This window comes from Gracilinanus agilis, chromosome 3 (genome assembly GCF_016433145.1).
Source record: "Gracilinanus agilis isolate LMUSP501 chromosome 3, AgileGrace, whole genome shotgun sequence".
Lineage (NCBI taxonomy): Eukaryota > Metazoa > Chordata > Mammalia > Didelphimorphia > Didelphidae > Gracilinanus > Gracilinanus agilis.
In genome coordinates, this window is record NC_058132.1 from 345,994,970 (window position 1) to 346,017,075 (window position 22,106).

General features: G+C 38.6%; 1 protein-coding gene across 1 annotated transcript in view; it reads left to right on the forward strand.

Annotated features, from left to right (window-relative positions):
• The window catches only part of CD80 (CD80 molecule), a 75,836-nt gene that overhangs the window by 44,444 nt on the left and 9,286 nt on the right, over positions 1-22,106 (forward strand). Inside the window, exons 4-6 of the mRNA XM_044669172.1 lie at positions 1,363-1,480; positions 16,604-16,933; positions 18,702-18,977. Of these exons, the coding sequence (XP_044525107.1) occupies positions 1,363-1,480; positions 16,604-16,933; positions 18,702-18,977 (724 nt within the window). The remainder of the gene's footprint in view (positions 1-1,362; positions 1,481-16,603; positions 16,934-18,701; positions 18,978-22,106) is intronic.

The window sequence follows — 22,106 nt, forward strand, 5'->3', positions numbered from 1 at the left end:
TGTCCTGTTCAAACTCACATGGATTGTAATAATAATAATAACTAAAATACAAAAACATGATTTTGTGTGGCTCCTAAATTTTTCCTGTGAGTTGAGTCCAAGACCAAGAGTCAATCTCATTGCCTCCTAGTCTCCAGTTATGTTGGTCCAGGAAATGAAAAGTCATTTCTATTATATCTCTACAGAGTCTTTCCACTGAGATAATCTATTCCACTTCTCTATGGACCTTAATATTTTTAACTCCTCCCATTTGTGATTTACTTATTTATTTATTTTCAGGAATTTTGAGTTCTCAATTCTCTCCTTCCAATCCCTTCCCCTCTCATTGAGAAAGCAAGCCACATGATTTCATATATATAGGAAGTCATTCAAGATCTATTTTGATACTTAATAGTCTTCCTAATCATCACTGATAAAGAAAAATCTAAATCCAATTGGACATGTTTCAAGAAAATTTTGCTAAATTAAGAAACAAAATGCTTTTCAAATTTAGTCAAAATTTTCTTTTAATTTTATTTCATTCTCTGTACTTAAATCCTCAGCCCCAACACAATTCTTAATATACAATAGGTGCTTAATAAATACCTGTTAATTGATTGCTCTGATTTTTCACCCTAGCCCAACAAGAGGTTATAGGGAGTACTTTGTCCTTTGCATTTTGCTTTAAGATAATATTTATAAAGTGCATTGCATTGTCTGGCACATTGTAGGAACCATATAAATGCTTATTCCCTTCCTTTATCCTCTACCCTTTGGATTTTTGGCCAATTTAGACAAAAGTAGTGCAATAGTTTTATTGGGAAATGAAATTTCCATGTAACAATAATAAGAAGCTGACCGAAGGACCAGTAAATATCAAAGAAATAAGACATTCTTGTGATCATTTTTACTTGTTTTCGTTTGTTCTAACAGAAACAAAGTGCATTCTCTGGAGATAGAAAATACTAGAATGAAATTTATGAAGTAAAAAAAGATTAATTTCTCTTCTTATTAAACAGTATATATTTTTATTGAATGTATATTTTTTGATAATGTATAGTTGAAACAAAGTGGAATTTTTTTTAAAGGTGCTTCCTTTGGTTGGTTTTGAAACAGCAAATGGGTAGACTTTTTTTAGACATCTTTTTTTTTTAAGATTAAAAAAAATTTTAAGTATATTTTTAAGTGCTTTAGGGGCCCTGTTTTGATAGTAAACCATATATTGAAAGGTTATTTTAAAACCTCAGGAAAACCCTGTAGAGCTTTGATGAATGATCATCATTATGGGCTTCTTCCTGTTTCTCCTACCCATATGGGTAGAGCCCTAAACACTGTTCGCCTTTGGCTTTGCCTTTGACATTTTGTTTTTATTTTCTTTTCCTGGATCTCAGGCATTTAGAGGTAAACCTTCCTGGGATGCAATTGAGGATGGCCCAACCCAAGCTATTATTCTTCTTGCTCCTTTGTCTCTTGAATATGACTTATGCAGACCTTAGCTCAGGTAAGCAACTGGCCAGGACTTGACTCACTACTCCTAGTAAAGTGATGGAGCTTCTTGAGCTTTTACCACAACCACATTGGTTATAGAGATTCAAAATGGTGGTCTTGGAGTGTGGCTTCTTCTACTTGTATGAAGTTAATCTGGACACAGTTACATATGTTTTGTACATTCTGTAAGAAGCATTGTTCAATGCTCATTAGCTTTGTTTGCTTTGAATCTGTAGGGGAAGTCCTAGTCAAATCTTCCTTTTGGGGGAAGTTGTGAAGAAGCTACTTCAGCAATGCTAAAAAGCAGCAAAAGATTCAATACAAAAGCTATCTGAATCCAAGAAAACAAGGGAATGAAACACATTTCCCTCTTTTTTTGGTAGGGAGAACTGTGGATACAGAGTATTACATATGCTATCAGACTTTGTTGGCCACTATTTTTCTTCATCATAAGGGATGGGATCAGTGTATGAGGTGGACACCACACTGGGAAATGACTGTGATAATTTTTTAAAGGCATCAATAATTTTTTAAAAGAAGTTTCTTCTGAAAATTAAAAACTATTAAAAATTATTCTTACATGTAATTGGAATATTTAACATTTTTAAATAGTAAGCAACCCACAATGAATAGAACCATGTCAATCAATAGGTAGAAATTAAATTGAATGCTTTATAATTCAAAAGGAAAAAAAGAAGTTTCCTTAGGGGACAGAAATCAGGTTATAAGGAATTGTTTCTGGAACTTCCAGCAGTTGAAAATGAGAAAATCTGGTATGTAAATGGAAGTGATTAGAAATCTAAGGATCTAATCTCTAAGACCAGACATCTCTTTTGGTGGGCTAGTCCCACTACGGATTCAATGGGAAAGAGCATTGGCATTGGAATTAGGGGATCTGAGTTTAAGTCCTGACTGTGTCAGTTACTAGCTCTGACCCTAAACAAGTCATTTTGCTTCTTCAGGTTCCTCATCTGAAAAATGTGTGTGTGTGTGTGTGTGTGTGTGTGTGTGTGTGTGTGTGTGTGTACTAGATAACTTCTAAGATCCCCTCCATCTCTAAATCCATGATCATCCAACTGTTTATATGACCAGTATATTTAATGCAGTCTTTATATTAGGGACTTCTTCACATGGCCAGATAAGCTAGAATTTCAGCTTTCATTGCTGTGTAACAATATGCTTCAACATCAATCAATCAAAAAGCATGAGTTTAGCAATTAATCTATACCGGGCATTGTACTAGGTGCTAGAATCACTGATCTAGACCTTTGTTATGGCTAGAATATAGTATTCTTCCTCATATCCCATTCTCCATTCCTCTACTTTTCTTGTTCATATATATGTATGTACATGGCTAGGCAAGTATGTATGCATTCATATATGTATACATATGTATTCTATTTCTATAGAAATCCTAAATGTCACAAATGCTGACTTCTAGAATTTCCATAATCAGTGCCCTACTTCTCCTATAGATCAGAGGGCTAAGAAGATTACAAATTTGAATTATAAAGAGCCTCAGAGGCAATCTATTCCATGTATATCTATATATGTACACTGGTTCTGTGACACTGTACAAGTCACTTAACCCTGTGGGCCTCAGGTTCCACATCTGTAAAATGAACTTGAGAAGAAAATGGTAAAACCATTCTAATAATCTTTGCTAAGGAAACCCCAGGGGCAGCTGGGTAGCTCAGTGGATTGAGAGCCAGGCCTAGAGACAGGAGGTCCTAGGTTCAAATCTGGCCTTGGACACTTCCCAGCTGTATGACCCTGGGCAAGTCACTTGACCCCCATTGCCTACCCTTACCAATCTTCCACCTATAAGTCAATACACAGAAGTTAAGGGTTTAAAATTAAAAAAAAAAAATCAACTAAGGAAACTGATTGAAAATGTGAAAATTCACATGACTGAATATGTGAATATATAGTTATATAGATGTACAGGATGTCCCAAAATTCTTATTATAGTTTTAGTTAAGTCTATTTATTTATTTATTTGTTTGTTTGTTTGTTTGTTTATTTATTTATTTATTTATTTTAGAATATTTTTCCATGGTTACATGATTCATGTTCTTTCCCTTCCCTCCTCCCTCCCCCTTCCAAAGCCAAAGAGTAATTCCATTGGGTTTTACATGTGTCATTGATCAAGACCTATTTCCATATTATTGATATTTGCACTAGAGTGATCATTTAGAATCTACATCCCCAATCATATTTCCATCAACCCATGTGATCAAGCAGTTGTTTTTCTTCTGTGTTTCTACTCCCACAGTTCTTTCTCTGGATGCAGATAGCATTCTTTCTCTTAACTCCCTCAGAGCTGTCCTGGGTCATTACATTGCTGCTAGTAGAGAAGTCCATTACATTTGATTGTGCCACAGTGTATCTGTCTCTGTGTACAATGTTCTCCTAGTTCTGCTCCTTTCAATCTGTTTATTGCAGTTTTAAGTTAGTACAACTAAACACTAAAACTTTTTTTAAACATTTATTAATATTCGTTTTTAACATGGTTACATGATTCATGCTCCTACTTTCCCCTTCACCCCCCCCCCGCACTACCCCCCACCCATGGCCGACACACATTTCCACTGGTTTTAACATGTGTCATTGATCAAGACCTATTTCCAAATTGTTGGTGGTTGCATTGGTGTGGTAGTTTCGAGTCTACATCCCCAATCATGTCCACCGCAACCCATGCGTTCAAGCAGTTGTTTTTCTTATATGTTTCCTCTCCTACAGTAACACTAAAACTTTTAGGATATCTTGTTGATAGGTAAATAGAGAGCTCACAATATCCTTTGTCATTGACTAGATGAGTTATATGAAGTTATCTTTAAGGAACTACATAGCAGGAGAAGAAAAGGATAAAACGAATAAAAACCGTTTTCCAAAAAATAACAGAAAAAAAAAACCATTAGTCTGGAGAGTTCCATCTTTGCCTCCAAAGAACTTGAGGAGAAAGAAAGACTACTCTCAGGTGCCAGGGGAAGATATAGTGTATCTGAGAAGTGGGGAGAGCGAAGCTGGTTGCCTTGGCTCCTGAATAATTTTACTTTTGTTGGAGTAAGGTAGCAAGACAGGGCATGGAGATGCTGTCACCTACCTCTGGGAGGAAGTTTACCTCTCCGGATTCTGGTATCCTAAGGTGAAACCCCAAGAACCTGAGACTAGTTGCTGTTATTGTTGTTCAGTCGTGTCTGACTCATTGTGACTCAATTTGGAGTTTTCTTGGCAAGGATATTGGAGTACTTTGCCATCTCCTTCTCCAGCTTGTTTTCTAGATGAGGAAACGGAGGCAAACAGGATTAAATGCTCAGGGTTACACAACCAATAAGTGTCTGAGGCATAATTTGAACTGAGGTCTTCCTGATTCTAGACCCAGTGCCACCTAACTACATTTCAGGTGCCAAGGGAATAAGACATCAGTGTGTTTGAGGGTGACAGGGTGTTTGCAGAAAGCCCCTGGAAAATTGCATTTTGTTGGAGAAAGGTAGCCAGATAAGGCACTGGGACACGGTCACCCACCTCATGGAAGAAGTATTCTTCTCTGTAAGTCCCAGGAACTCCAGGCTAGTTATTGTTCTAATTTTAGGTTTCTCTGAGAAGAAAATCCTTAGATGAATTGACTCATAAGTCTAACCATAGCTTCTGCTCCCTGGTCTTAATCCTTTAACTTAACAGTTCTATTTGCTGTTGAAAGTTGATTAATCTTTTTGGGCCTCCATTTCCTCTCCTATGAAATGAGGAATCTATATTAGATAGCACCCCCAAGTCCTTCCATCTCTGACATTCTCTCCATCTAGCTGTCACTTTAGTATTTCTATTCATTCTTTGGTGAATCAGTCAAGATCAGCCATCTGTGAAGATAAAAATGACTTGTCGGCTTAAATGGAAGAACAGAAAGGTTTTCAGGGGCCCAATACATTTCCTACACAGGTTTATGTGGCAGTGAATGGGTCAAAAACTCCCTTAATCCTGCTCAGAAAAGATGGTGTTGGGTAGAAAACAGAGGCGAAGGGGAAATTTGGGTTACCTCTCATGCAAGGTGAACTCAACCTTGGGGAAGAATTCCGGAAGAGCCTGAACTGAGTCTAAACCCATTATCAAAATTTTTTGTTTAACCAACAGACCATTCCCCATACAATCAGCAAAAAGAAGCAAAATGAAGAACTTAGCAATTAGATCAGGGAACTAAATCCTGGTGACAAATGTATAAAATTATCCTTGAATTGAAGACTGGGTGGAGGAAGAGGAGTTTGTTTTTAAACCCTTACTATGTTTTGGTCCTAAGGGAGAAAAGCAGGAAGGTCTAGGTAATGGGGACTAAGAGTCTCATCCAGGGTCATACAGCTAAGAAGCATCTGAGGTCATATTTAAACCCAGGACTTCCTGTCTCCAGGCCTGGATCTCAATCCACTGAGCCACCTAGCAGCCCTTGGAAGAGTTCTTGATCCACATTTACTTTGGGGTTTTATTGCTTAATGAATTAATTAACCAACAGAGGTACCATGGTAGAGTAGAAAAAGTTCTAGATTTGGGCTCACAGTTCAAATCCCACCTCTGCCACATTCTACCAATGTGACCTCCAGTAAATTACTTAACTGCTATGAACCTCAAATTCCTCATCTGTTAAATGTGCTAAATAGCCTCTACCATCTCTACCAACTCTAAATCTTTAGTCCTATTGAGTTGATGGACACAATAAATATAGTGTGTATTCCTAGTCTCAGAGAAAATTAAAATAAAGCAGAGAAGGGGCATATAGGTGGCTCAGTGAATAGAGAACCAGAAAATAATTTTTTTTAATAGAGAACCAAGCCTGGAAATGGGAGATCCTGGGTTCAAATCAGACCTCAGACACTTCTAAGCTCTGTGACCCTGGGCAAGTCACTTAACACCAGTTGTGCAGTCCTTACTGCTCTTCTGTCTTAGCCTTGATACTAAGACAGAAGATAAGAGTTCTTAAAAAATAAAATAAAGTAGAAAATAAAGGGGTTAATATACAAGGAATGAGTCAGAAACATTCACTGGGTGGTGTTGATCAGAAAGGCATTAGGATATAGAAGAAGGTGAAAGAGAAAAATTGATGTTGACATAACTGGAGAAGACTTCAACAAGAGACTGAGCTGAACCTTGAAGGGTGAGCAGTTTCAGGAAGAAGAGGGAAAGAAAGAGTATTCTGAGCCAGAGGAATTACACAATTGAGCATAGTGATAAAAATGGACATGCTGTGTGGGTGCAGGACCGCTGAAACTAATTTCCTTGACAGAAAGTACACATTAACAATAATTGCAGTCTTGGAGCTAGAGGGGACCTTTGAGAATATCCAATCAATCCCCCTTTTACTGATTAGGAAACTGCCACAAAGAGGTGTAGAACGAGTTATCCATAAGTACATAGGGAGTAAGTGGCAAGACTTTTCTGTCGCAGGACCTCTGAATCCAGATTGAATTCTTTTCCTACCGTTCTATGCTGCTAGATGGGAAATAATCTCCCCAACCCTCTAGTCCTTCCATGGCAACCCTTTCCCTTCCTCTCACAATGTTTTTGTCCATAAAAGACCCTTAAGAAATGTTTGTAAAGTAGAATTAAGATGATTGAAGTGACAGAAACTAACTCAAATTCCAGCTATACTTGTGTGACTGAGCAAATCAATTACTGTCTCTTGGCCTCAGTTTACCCCTCTGTAAATGGAGAAAAAAATGGATTGGATAACCTCTGAGGCATCTCATAACTCAGGTCTATGGTATTCTTAGCACCCTGATCCTATGGTCCCTAGGATAAGTAGTAGGTCAGAGTTTCTAAGAAATTCTGAGAGTCAGGCAAAGAAATTCTTTTGTCTCCTTTCAGATAGGTACAGGGCTATATTTTAATCCATTTCAGGATGGTTCCCATTTTCATACCCCTCGCCCAGCCTTCTCCCTTTTCCTGAATCAGAGGCCACCCAGGCATTTCAGCAGGCAGACAAATGCCCAGGAGATGACTCACTTCCTTAGCAGGGAGAGGACAAGTGAGTTCATTTCTTACCTTTAACTGACTCATTCTATATTTGACCAGGGTCAAATACACAAATCCTGCCTTCTAAGCAAACCCTGATAATAAAGGTACTAACAGGGTAGAGCCTTCCAAAACTGCTTCTTTTTTGCCTTGAGCCCCCTTGACCTTTTTGGTAATCACCCAAAAATGAGATTGGGAAAGGCACACTTGATTGTAAAGAGTGAGATAAAAGCACCTAAGGTAATAGGACCTCAGGATAGCAACTTCAGCTGGGGATTTTCTAAGATAGTCCTGATCTTCATAAAAGAAAGTGAACTTTTACTGAACTTTTGTAAGAATATTCTTTGCCAGATTATGGGCTTCAACTATTCATTCAGAAAATATGGTCATTGCTCTCATAAGACTCTTGCCGGTTAGGAATGGGAGTCAGGGATAGGAAATATGGTGAGTGTCACAAAAACTCTTCAATAACGGATACCCTTCTCTGGGGGCTCAGAGTCAGACGATGCTTAGTATTACTTCCTGGTTGGTTTAACTTTGTTGGTGATTGCTAGGTTCACAATTTTAAAAAAAGAAAATTCAATTTAAGAAAAAGAAATGTATCAGAACTTCTAGATTTGAATTTGGACAGAATAGGAGATATTCTATATAAAGTGGTTGGAACTCTTAAGATGCTAAAAAATGACATTATTATGGATATTATAGCCAATAACTCAAAGAGAGAGGAAAATACTTTTAGGCAGAATCCTAATTTAAAGTTATTTCATTTTAGACAAATATACTGGTGGAACTGAGGTTGGTAAAAACAGAAGAAAAGTTAATAAAGAAAGAGAAGAAAATCTAATTCTGGGTACAGTAGCATGAGGAGATAAAATGTCCTTTTCCCTGGAAAATCTGGCCCTTGCCACCAAAAGCTTGAGGGGAAAGGAAGACCCCTTTCAGGTGCCAAGGGAATGAGACATTGAAGGAGGCAGGGTTGGAAAGCGACTCCTGAGGTGTTGCACTTTGTTGGAGTGAGGCATGGTGACACTTTCACCCCAGGGATATTGGTGCTTTCAGGCAAAGCTCTGGGAACCCCAGGCTGGTTAAGAAAGATGACTGGTGGGGGCAGCTGGGTAATTCAGTGGATTGAGAGCCAGGACTAGAGATGGGCAGTCCTAGATTCAAATCTGGCCTCAGACACTTCCTAGCTGTGTGACCCTGGGCAAGTCACTTAACCCCCCTTGCCCAGCCCTTACCACTCTTCTGCCTTGGAGCCAATACACAATATTGACTCCAAGACAGAAGGTAAAGGTTTAAAAATAATTTTTTTTAAAAGAAAAGAAAGATGACTGGTAAGCTTTTGACTGTAGCTTCCGCTCCTCTATTAAGAAGCGAATGTCTCTGAGGGTTTTCAAATCTTAAATTTTATCACTCACACCTCAATAGAAATGAGTCTTTGGAGCCCTTTCCTAGGAAGGTTTTGATACTATTAGAATTTAAGTACACATCTCTCTATTGGCCTTGTCAATTAGATGAGTTAATAGCTAAGCCACTCAATCCATTAAGGCTGTACCTCTGCCTTAAATCAAGATTTTTAGGTAAAACCCATGCCTCCTGGATTTTCCAAATGAATGGACATTATTTGTCTGTAACTATTAACAGCCACAACCACTAACAATCCAGCTTCCCCTGTGGGATGGGAGAAGAGCTACTGAAGGCAAAGCTTCCATCTCTCTTCAAAGTTCCTTTTCAACTTCTCCTTTCAGTGAACTCTCCCTTCACATGAGCCCAGAAATAGGTGTCTGCTTCCCACTCTGAAAGCCAGTCCTAGAGGTAGCCATATCACCATAAAAGAATTGGCCTTACTACTTGGCTCTAGTTTCTATCACTGGAATGTCTTCTCATAGTAGGCCAGGACTATAAATCCTATGAGGTTCAGTCAGGTAGAAAGTGAAAAAAGAATATCTGTGCCCTAGAGAAAGTGGGGGAAAAAATGGCTAGTTAGTGAGAATTCTGATTATTTTAATTCCTTGGGAATAGATATCTGGTAAAAAGTTAGTACTGGATGAGAAATTATCAGTTCCCCAAAATAAACTGATTTAGACTTCAGAGAGCTGATTTGGGCCACAAACTAACACTAATCTCATTCCTACACCCTACTCTAAACACTTCTCCAAGTAAGAGTTGGGTTTATATTGCTTGGACAGATATGAAGCCATGATTATCAGGAATAATCAAGATTTATAGATATAGTCATGAAGTGATACAAAGCTAAAGAAAATATGAATATGAAATATGTTATAATATTTTTCACCATAAAAAGAAATCTTCCAAAGAGAAGACCATGGGAGAAAGAACACTAGGACTCAATTCAGAAGACCTGTATTTTGTTCAAACTGTATTAATTTTCTCTTGTGACCTTGGACAAGTCCCTTCCCCTTTCTAAGTATCAGATTCCTAATCTGTAAAAGAAGAAATTTATCTAAGCCATGTTGGCCAACCTATGGTACATGTGCCAGAGGGACTGCTCCCTTCCCCCTCTCCTCCATATCTGTGGACATTTTTCACTTCATCCATCCTTCTGCCCAGCAGCCCAATAGGAGTTCTTCCTCCCTCCCCTGTCTGGGGTAAGGAGGCAGCTCACATGCAGTATGAGGCTGCAGTTTGGCCACTCAATCTCTAAAAGGTTCTCCATCACTAGCTAAGGTGATCACCAAGGTTAATAAATCAAACCAAAAGCATTCTTTAAGGGCTTGCAATGTACCAAGCAATATGCTAGGCACTCTTTTTCTCTCTCCTTGTCCTCCTTCCTTCCTTCCTCTCTCTTTTTCTTTTCTGACTCTTTTTCTCTTTTCTTCCTTCCTCCCTTCCTCCCTCCCTCCTTCTCTCTTTTTCTTCCTTCCTTCCTTCCACCTTCCTTCCTTCCACCCCCCTCTCTTTTCTCCTCTTTCTTTCTCTCTCTCTCTGTCTGGCTCTCCCCTTCTCTCTTCACATTAACTGATCATTCAAGGAGGGACCTCAGTGGGAGTTTCCAAGGTCTCAGCTTATATTGCCCAGACCAGTTTTAGTTCCTCCTTTTAGTGAGGTCCTTGCTAGGCTCTTGAATTTTACTGAAGGACCTCCCCACTCCACCCCCACCTCCCAGACAGGAACCTCAAGCAATTCATGAATGATATAGTTCAATGACCTTTTAGAGAAAACACCCACACTGTTCCACAGATAGCTGGAGAAAAACTCCATGAGTCATCCAACATCACAACTATGGATTTCCAAGCTTTCAGTTGCTAGTTATCAACAGGTCCAGTCTAGTTGTGGGCAAGAACTTTATCTTGGAGTGAACACATCTCCCTCTGATAGAATAGTGTTTTCTTGTTATTTGCACACTGAGTGTGGGGAATCGGTGGCAGAAATCACTTTCATACAACTTCTCTCTGGCTCATAGGATCAAACTTTAGCAGTGCTCCTCAATGGGTGGCGATTACATACCAGTATGTCTCGAGTTTCACTAGGTATACCAAGAAATTTGGGGTGAAATTTTGCTAATCAAAACAAATGCATAGATAATGTTGAACACAAATTGTGCTTCCGGGATATGTTGTTTGATAAGGAAACCATTTGCAAAATAAAGAAAACTTGCCTATTGCACTTACATGGTAACCTTAAGAAATGTGAAATCTTAAACTGGGAAAGAATTCAACAAAGTTGTTGACTCTTCTGGAGTGAGGCCAACTTAAATGTTCAATTTGCTCCTATTCCTCAAAGAAACAAATACTGTGCTATGAGGAAAATAAAAGTTGGGAACCATTGGTTCTTCACATGTTATATTTTGGGAGGGCCCTGGTGTTCTTTCTCTTTGAAATAATTCCTTTTATGGTGAAAAAAATTGTAACATTTCATCTTCAAATTTCCTGTGGTTCTTACCACTTTATTACTACTAGAAATCTTGGAAATTTCTGATAATCCTTGCTTCATATTTGTGCCAGCAATATGTACTCAATTTCCTACTTGGAGAAGAGCTCAGGGTAGGGGTGGAATGAGACTGGTGTTAGTTTGTGGCCCAAATCTTCTCTTCGAAATTTAAATCACTTTATTTGGGGGAACTGATATTCTAAGTTTCTCATTCCAAAATACTTTGTATTGGTTTGCATTTATTCACTTTATAATTATGCTGTATGTATGTATGTATATATATATATTTGAGGTCTGTCCCAGTAGAATATAAAATCCTTGAGAGTGGTGATCCCATTTTATTCCTGTCACAGGATCACAGATTTCAAGCAGGAGGAAACCTTTTAGATAAATATAATATAGAGAACCTTATAGATAAACTAACAATTCATGTTTATGTAGTGATTTAAAGGGTTGCCTAGAGATGTGGTACAGCAGATAGAAGGCCAGCCCCAGAACCAGGAAAATCCAGTTTCAGTTTCTAACTCTGACACATACTCACTTGTGTGAACCTAAGCAAGTCACTTAACCTCTTAGTGATCTAAGCAACCATCTAGAATTATAACTAGGGTCACCAGGGGCCTAGGAGCCTATAATTTAACTAGCTAGAGATTGGAGTTGATGTTATTAGAGGGGAGCAGCCTCAGCTGAACTGCCCAGTAAGTCTCCACTGCTAGCTGCAGGCTCCTTTAAGATGTTGGGTTGATGGCCCCTCCCTGCTGAGGCAACTGACTCCCTATTGGGTGAGAGGAGAGCCCAGAAGGAAACCATGGCTCAACTCCCTCTCAACAATGGAGGTTTGGCTTTCAGTTCCACAGTAATCCCTACTTCTCAAAATTCTGTCCTCCCCTTAGTCTCCTTAGCCCTGAAGGTGTTATAATAATTACAGGAATTCACAGATTAAGGCTAAGGGATTTATTTGAACTGGAAAGGGAAAACTAAGGTAAGGTTTGCTAAACTGTTGCTAGGGGCAACTGGCAGGTGCTGGCAAAGACCTAAGGGTATTGACAGGCTGAGGGCAACCAGCCCCAGCCAGGGATGACTAGACTCTGGCTTGGTGTTATTGATCAGCTAGGTACACCAATGATGTTGTTGAATTACTCTAGAGATGTCCCTAACCACTAGGCTACACTATCCAAGTTCCTGCCCACGATCCTCCTCCCTTCCACCCTTCCCAATCAGGGGCCCCAAGGGGAAAGGTCAGGGATAGCAAGTTGTCTTGGTGAGGTCAAGGGAAAACAGAACCCCAAGGTTGGGTTTGCAGGGCCTTATATAGTCACAGACCAAGTGCCGGTTGGCCCCTGGCATGGTACATGCAATTGGCAAGATTCCATTCAGGGTAACTGACAGGATTGCCTAGGGTAATATTGCATGCAAAATCTCTGCACTACAATAGCAGAAAAGGTGCTTGGGGAGAAAATGTTCTTTATCTAGCAGCTCCCTCATTTGATCTCATCCAACCACCTTATTTTACAGATAAGTTTGACAATATATTCATTATTGGGGACGTTATTTTCCCTCGGTCATTCTTCAATTTGTTTCAATTCCATAAACACTTATTAAGAGCATATTAAGTACCAGGAGGGGGCAGCTAGATGGTACAGTGGATAGAACACTGGGTCTGGAGTCAGGAAGAACTGAGTTCAAATCCTGCCTCAGACATTAACAGCTCTGTGACCCTGGGCAAATCACTTAACCCTGTTTGCCTCAGTTCTCTAGTCTATAAAATGAGCTGGAGAAGGAAATGGCATATCACCCAGTGTCTTTGCCAAGAAAACCCCAAATAAGGTCACCAAGATTCGGACACAGCTGAACACTGACAATTGCCAGGAGGTAGTATAGACAGCCAAAAAAACAACAACAACAACAACAAAAAAAAAACCCAACCCCAAATTGTCTGTGCCCTCAGGAAGCTTACATTCTATTGGGGAGAAACAACTTCTGCACAGATAAATAAATATAAGATATATTCAAAGTAAGTTCAGAAAGTGGGAAGCACAAACAACTGAGGAATCAAAAAAGGCCTCTTGCATCAGTGGTCAGTTGAACTAAGCCTGAAAGAGAGTTAGTGATTCCAAGAGATTGTGAGGGCAGATTATTCCAAGTTTTAGGAGCAGGAAGTAGACTAGTTTGTCTTGGATGCAAAGAATAATATGTTGGGGAGTAATGGGAAATAAGTCTAGAAAGAAGTATTGGAGTCCTACTATAAAGAACTTTAAACAGAGGAATTTGTATTTTATCATAAATGCAAGGGAGCTGAGAGACCCAGTGAAGGAAATGGTACCAAGAATTCTACTTCCATCCAACCATCATTCAATGGTAACAGGATGGACAGGGAGATAGGGTAAAGAAGTGAGGTGGTAAAGGCAGAAATAGGGGTCAAAATAGAGCATTTATTTGCTTCAAGACCTCAGACAGAGGTCAGAAGAACTTTTTGTGGTTGTTCAGTCATTTTAGTCGTATCTGACTTTTTTTAATTTTAATTTTATTTTGAATATTTTCCCATAGTTACATTTTTCATGTTCTTTCTCTCTCCCTCAAACCCCCCAACCCCCTCTAACTGACACACAATTTTGCACATATCATTGATTAAGACCTAATTCCATATTATTGATATTTGTTATAGGGTGTTCATTTTGAGTCAATATCCCTAATTATATCTCCATTCACCTATGTGATCAGGCAGTTGTTTTTCTTCTGTGTTTCTACTCCCACAGTTCTTCCTCTGAATGTAGATAGTGTTCTTTCTCATAGGTCCCTCATAGTTGTCCTGGATCATTACATTGTTGCTAGTAGAGAAATCCATTACATTCACTTTTACCACAGTGTATCTGTCTCTGTGTACAGTGTTCTCCTGGATCTGTTCCTTTCACTCTGCATCAATTCCTAGAGGTCATTCCAGTTCAGATGGAATTCCTCCAGTTCATTATTCCTTTGAGCACAATATTATTCCATCACCAACAGATACCACAATTTGTTCAGCCATTCTCCAGTCAAAGGGCATTCCCTCGTTTTCCAATTTTTTGCCACCACAAAGAGCACGGCTATACGTAGCTGACTTTTCCTTATTCCTTGTGGGGTTTTCTTGGCAAAGATACTGTAGAGGTTTGCCACTTCCTTCTCCAGCTCATTTTACAGATGAGGAAACTGAGGCACATATAGTTTAGTGATTTGTCTAGGGTCTCACAGCTAATAAGTGTCTGAGGCCAGATTTGAACTCAAGTAGATGAGTCTTCCTGACTCCATGCCTGACACTCTATCCACTATGCTACCTTATTGCCCTAAGAAAGATTGAGTCACCATTTACCTGTGTCTGTATCAAGGCTGGAACATCATCTAGTCCTTCCTTCCCAGGGTTAAACTATACTTAGAAGGGGGTACTCTCAGAACATGGATTGGCTTAGTTCAAGGGTGGTTTATATAGCTTCCAAACAATTGCTGAGCATTAGAATGTTTGGTAAAGAACAGTAACAACAAAAAGCATACCAAACACAAAAGGCCCATACTATAATTTTTAAAACAAAGCTTCTTAAACATTAAAAAATAAAACAACAACAACAAAAAAAAAAAAAACCTCCTTCGCCTTTCACTTAACACTAGTTCAATTTTATGTAAATCCAGAACCACAATTAAGGTGAACCATTAGAACTTTGTCCCAGGGTGGAAAATTTAAATGATGCTGGCAGCACTGTGGAGAGGAGAAAGAGACGGAGAGAGAAGGGAAGACAGAGAAGAGGAGAAAGGGAAAGAAAGATAGAGATAGAGAGAGCAGAGAGAAAAAAGGGAAGAGAGAGGGGAAGACAGAGATGTGGGAAGCCAATAAGAGAAACAGAGACTCAAATAGATAAAAATCTGAGACTCCTCTTTTGACTCCTTTTCTGTTCCACACCTTTCCTTAATGAAAAGCTTTAAGCTCCTAGCAAACTAGCAGTCAAGAGGTTAAAATTCTCTCCTTTGTTCAGAAATACAACTGCTTTTGTTTCAAAAGTAGTTTAGACACTCAAGGTCATAAATTCCTCCAGGAGGGGCATTTCATCCCTGAGAAAATATTCCCTGTCACAGCTTTCTGATAAGGACCCAGCCGAAGTTCAACCTTAGCCTTGTTCTATTTGGAAGCTATTGATAATCTTTTTGTTTTGATATGACATGATTTGTGTTTCTGTGCAAATGCGAAGTTTTTTTTTGGGGGGGGGGTTCTTTTGTATGAAGTGAGTCTTGAAGTATATATGATAAACTCGATGCTGCAAGAGACACAGCAGCAGCACCATGAGATGACAGAAAGACATGTCTACTTCCTTCTTATCAACTAAGCCATTATTATAAAATTATCTGAAGATGATAAAAAGATCTCAAGAAGAAGAGAGGAAAAGAGAAAGGAAGAAAGATAGAGAAAGAGCTAGAAGAGAGGAAAGAGGAAGAAAGAAGGGAAGACAGGGACAGAGTCAGAGAGGGAGAGGAAGAGAGTACCTACTTAAATTTTCATTCTTTGCCCCCCCCCCCAAATGCAGTGACCTTCCTCTCTTCTCTGTCTTCCCTTCTCTCTTCCTCTTTTCCTCTCTGCTCTCTATCTTTCTTCCCCTCTCTTCTTCCCTTCTCCGTCTTCCCTTCTCTCTTTCTCTCTTTCCTCTCTCCATAGTGCTGCTAGCATTTTTCAAACTAAAAATGATGCTAGATTGTCCGACAAAGGATCCTTTTATTTTCAAAGCCTTCTGAAAAATATATTTTCTGACTTTAGATGACTGATGGTGAATGAAGCATGCTCTCACCAGAGAGACAGTGGGTACAGGCTTACTTTGTCAGACATAGTGTGTTAAGTTGTTTTTTTTTGTTTGTTTTTTTTTTTTTGCTCAAGTATATTTCTTTGTTACAAGGAAAAGTTCTATTATATGTGAGGGATAATCATCAGGAAAGAATAACCAGGGGGGAAAGCAAACATTTAAAAAATAAAGTATACTTCTAAAAGAGTTAAGCTAGCATTTAGAGAGTGCTTCAAGGCTTGCAAAGTTCCTTGCAAATATCATCTCATTTGATCACTTGAAAATATTGGGACTATTTAAAAATTCTTGGCTCTGTGGTTCTCATATTTTTAAACCCATGAGCGTTGCTGATGCCAAATCACACACACTCAATCTCTTTGTTTCATATGACTTGAAATCCCAGTTCCCCTTCAGTCACACAACCTACCTCTGTGTTTGTTCCCCTTTAGGAGAGCCCAAGGTGACAAGAGCAGTGAAGGAAGCTGTTACCCTTTCTTGTGACTATGAGATTCCTGAGAAGGATAGACCATATTATCGAGTCTACTGGCAACATACTAAGAAAGTGGTACAAGCCTATGTACCTGGGAAAAGGGATAAAGATCATTTCATATACCCTTCATATGTGAACAGGACTGTGATGGAGATGTCCAATAACCTCTCTGTCATGATCCTTTCTCTGCAAGTGCCCGATGAGGGCATCTATGAGTGTATAGTTCAGAAGCTGATAGGAGGACAGTACAAGCGTGTCCACAAACAGGAGGTGCAACTGTCCATTAGAGGTAAGTGCTAGGAGACTCTTACTATCTCTAAATAATAAGACCTGACATTTCTATAGCCTTTAAGGTTGGCAAAGCACTTTCTTTATATCCATTATCCCATTTGAACTTCACCCTAGGTGCTTCACAGTACAAGTATTTTTTAACCTTCATATATATGTATATATATATATATATATATTAATAGCAGAGGAAACAGAGAAGTTGACTTACCTTTGAGGCACATAGCTCGCTGGGTCTGGAATCAAGAAGACCTGAGTTCAAATTCCACTTCAGACGCTTAACATGTGACCCTTGGACAAGACACTTAACCTCTGTCACTCTCAGCTGCAAAATGGAGATAATAATCATTTTCCTCCCTGGGTGGCTGTGAGATTAATTGAAATAATTAAATGAGATAATATCTATAAAGGGTTTAGCATAGTCCCCGACTCACATTAGGTGCCATATAAATGTTTATTGCCTTCCCCTGGTCCAAGTTCATAACTAGTGAGAGTTGTATTAATTAACCAATTAATCATAAGCATTTATTAAGTACTTACTCCATGCCATGTATTATGCTAGATCCTGGGAATACAGAGATAAAATTAAAATAGTTTTTTTTTCCTTTGAAGAGTTTACATTCTATTAGGCAAGTATTCCAAATGTGGGGCAGAGAACCATGCAAGTACTTGGAAATGGAAGCTGGTGTACCATGTGTGAGGAACAGAAAAGTGGTAGCACTAAGGGTGAGAAAAGGAGAAAATATATAATGAGTTTGGAAAGGAAGATTAGTTGGGCAGCTATGTGGCACATAGGCCTGGAGTCTGGAGAACCTGGGATCAAATCTGGTCTCAGACACTCCCAAACTGTGTGATCCTGGCCAAGTCACTTAATTCCATTTGCCTAGCCCTTTCAATTTTGTCTTAGAGTTGTTACAAAAACAGAGTGTTTTTTTAAAAGGCGGGGTACAGCTGAGTGGCTCAGTGGATTGAAAGTCAGGCCTGGGTTCAAATCTGGCCTCAGACACTTCCCAGCTGTGTGACCCTGGGCAAGTCACTTAACCCCCATTGCCTAGCCCTCACCACTCTTCTGCCTTGGAACCAATACATAGCATTGATTCTAAGACAGAAGGTAAGAGTTTAAAAAAAGAAAAAAAAGAAGGAAGGAAGGTTGGTGTTTCTAAGCCTGCCTTTTGGGAAGGGGAAATTAGTAGCTTTATTCTCTAGGAATAAATAAATTAAATTGTCCAGCCAGATTTACCTTCTCTGTGCCTCCATTAAAGTCCTGCTCTGATGCCTCATGAAAGCTTGAAAATGACGCCACCTTCTACCATGCCTGACAGATTCCATCAAGTTGGGCATTACTTGAAAGTTAACTGGAGCAGCTGGGAGGGACAGGGCTCAATGGATAGAGAACTAGACCTAGAGTCATGAGGTCCTGGACTCAAATATGACCTCAGACACTTCCTAGTTGTGTGACCCTGAGTGAGTCACTCAACCCCCATTGCCTAGACCCTACTGCTCTTCTGCCTTGGAACCAATACCCAGTAGTGATTCTAAGACAGAAGGTACGGGTTTAAAAAAACAAAAAGAAAGAAAGAAAAAGAAGCAGAAGAATTATTCCTTTGCTGGTTGGCAAAGCATTTGCCAAAATATTGGCCGTCTCCATCTCAGATGAATAATTCTTCCAGTGACAAGACTACTAATTTCAAGCACAAAATCCAACATAGAGCACGTGTCACATATGTTTCTACCTTCTAAATGTACTTATCTCCTTGTTCTTTATGCAGTTGACTTCCCAGAACCTAATATCCAGGTGCATCAAATATCACCTTCTGGTTACTGGAGGATGACTTGTTCATCTAAGCAAGGTTATCCACAGCCCAAGCTCTCCTGGGTGAATAATGGGAAAGTACTAACTTCCTTCAATACCAGCATTTTCCAAGATCCAGTCACTAAGCTGTACGATATTGAAAGTGAACTCCATATCAATGAAACCAACAATTCCCTTTATATCTGCTCAATCCATTATGGGGATTCTCATGTGTCAACAAATGCCACCTTACGTAAGTACCCATTTCAGAAAACTTGGTTAACCAAGCCCGACAAATTAAAATCCTTAATTATCTTTTCTCTTGTACTTAAATTAGCTTTTTAAACTACTTTTAAACTAGCTTTTAAAAAAGTACTTTTGTACTTAAATTAGCTTTTTAACAGTTGTTCCTTTGGTTTTTACGTCACATTTATTTCAAGTGAAGTCAATAAGCATTTTATTAAGCACTTCCTATGTGCAAGGTTTTGTTCTAAATGAAAGGCAAAGGCAATCCGTGCTCCCATGGAGCTCAGTCTAATGGGGGAGACAACATACAAACTATGTACAAATGAGATTTATACAGGATAAAATGGCGACCATCTCAGAGGGAAAGCACTAAGATTAAAGGCTAGGAATCAAGGGGAACAGCAAAGTGGCTCAGTGGATAGAGAGCCAGGCCTAGAGATAGGGGATTCTGGTTTCAAATTTGACTTCAAACACTTCCTAACTGTGTGACCCTAGGCAAATCACTTCAACCCCTTTGCCTAGCCCTTACCACTCTTCTGCCTTGGAACCAATACACGGTATTGATTCCAAGACAAAAGGTAAACGTTTAAAAATAAAAGGTTGATATTTGAACAAAGCCAGGGAAGGTAGAGATGAGAAGGGAAAGATTTCCTAGCATGATGGACAGTCAGTAAAAATGTTCAGAGTTGAAAGATGGAGTATCATGTTCAAGGAAGAGAAAGGGAGCTGGGGGCAGCTAAGTGGATAGAGCTTGGAGGTGGGAAGTCCTGGGTTTAAATCTAGTCTCAGACACTTCCTCGCTATATGACTCTGGGGAAGTCACTTAACTCTGGTTTCCTAATCTTTGGCGCTCTTCTGCCTTAGAATTTATACTAAGACTGAAGGTAAAGATTTCAGAAAAAAAAAGGCAAAAAAGAGCAAGAGAGTTGATATCATTGCATCACTGTGGAAGAGAGTAAGGTATAAGACTGAAAAGTAGAAATGGCATTTTCTGATATATTCTTCCCCCTCCACTACCCAGTGAACCATTACTTATTACAAAGATTTTAAAAGAAATCCCAGGGTAGAGGGGGAGGGACCAAATTAGCCAATGGGCAGTATATTCAATATTCCACACCTCTGTGATCAAAAGAGGCTGGTGTATTTTTCCAACTCTTCTACGGGATCAAGTTTGGTCCTTTTAATCACACGGCATTCAGCTTGGGCTTATTGTCGTTCATTTACAGTTTTTGTTGTTGTTTCTTTTGTTGTTGTTTTGCTGGTTCTGCTTAACCCACTTGCCATCAGGTCATCTAGATCCTCATATACTTCTGTGAGTTCTTCCCATTTGGCATTTCTTACAACACTATAATATTTCATTTGTCAGGTTGTATCACAGTTTGTTTAGCCAGTTCCCAATTGATGAATACTTTTTTCCTACCACAGAATTGGCCTCTACTTTTCAAAAATCTTTAATTCCAAGGCCATTTATTTAAGTACCTACTACAGTTGGTGGTAAGCACACAAAGATAATATCCAACAATGCTAAAGTCAGGAATTGTATGCTTTAATCACACTTCCACTTGTAACTTGCTATGGGCTTTGGGACAGCTCATATTATCTATCCCATGCTTGGTTTCTTCATCTGTAAAAAGGGAGCTAAATTCTAATGTGCTGACAGAATGTTTATGATGAACAAATGTGATAACATAATCAAATTACTTTGAAAAAATTATGACAGTTTTTCATGCAATTGGGAAAACATTTTAAAAGAAAAAAGGATAACACTCTTTATGATAAATACAATATTATTAACAGCATTGGCTTATTTTTCATAGCATATTTGTGCTTATAAGATTCTTTCCCCAAGGCAATCCTGTGAAGTAAGCAATATCCTTCCTCATACTGAAGAATAAATTCAAATTTTAAAATTCTGAACTTTACAAAAGCCAAAAAAGAAAAATAACTAGTTAAAATTTTGAAATTCTGAATTAGACAAATGCCAAAAAGGAATAATTAAAACAAATTTGAATTTTAAATTTTGGAATTAGACAAATACTAAAAAAAGAAAAATAATTAAAATAAATTAATTTTTTCTGAATTTGACAAATGCCAAATGAGAAAAATAATTAATATTTCCAACTATCAAGTAGAACAGGAAAAAGGATGATAGTTCCACTCCACTTTTAAAAGAAATAAGCGAGGCATGAGAAAATGGATTTATATTAGGGAATTTGTTGGTAAAAGAAATTTCCAGATTATGCATAAAATTTAGAGCTGCCAAAATTCTAAAAGAAAATAATGAATTTGATCATGAATATCAGAGTCACTGAAAGTCCCAACTGGAGAGCAAAGTGAGTATGGGTGATAAGGCTGAATTCTCTTGTTTGTTTTGATTCTAAAAGTTTCCTGAATGTGCCTAAAAGTTAGGTCTCAGATTTTCTTGCACAGATAGTTTATTAGTTTATGTGAAAATTCTGGGGGAATTTTCTGGGTAATAGCAACATCTCCAGCAGTCTTGCATTGTTACTGCTTCACAATTTATAAAGCATTTCCTTAACAACTTACCTCATTGAGGCAAATAATGCTGGTAATAATTATTCTTGTTTTCAAGATGAGAAATCTGAGGTCCAAAAAGGCCAAGTGATTTGCTCACAGGCACATGGTCTGTGGACAAAGGCAAGCCTCAGATCGAGTTCTTGTGACTCTTAAGTCTAATGAGGTAAGTAAATAGTACAAAGATTGAGCACTGGCTCTAAAGTCAGGAAGACAGGAGAACAAATCCAACCTTAGAAACTAACTCTACTTACTACCCTAGGCAAGACATTTAACCTCATTTCCCCATTTAAAATATGGGGATAATAGGAGCACCTTGCTCCTAAAGTTGTTAAGAGACTCAAATGAGAGAACACTTGTAAAGCATATTGCAAGCCTTAAAGTGCTGTGTAAATGCTAGCTGTGTTTGCTATTTTTAATTCTACTATAGTTTTTCTTTCTTTTTCTCTCTTTATTTCTTTCATCCTTCCTCCCTCCCTCCTTCCTTCCTCTTTCTTTCTTTCTTTTTCTTTCTTTCTTTCTTTCTTTCTTTCTTTCTTTCTTTCTTTCTTTCTTTCTTTCTTTCTTTCTTTCTTTCTTTCTTTCTTTCTTTCTTTCTTTC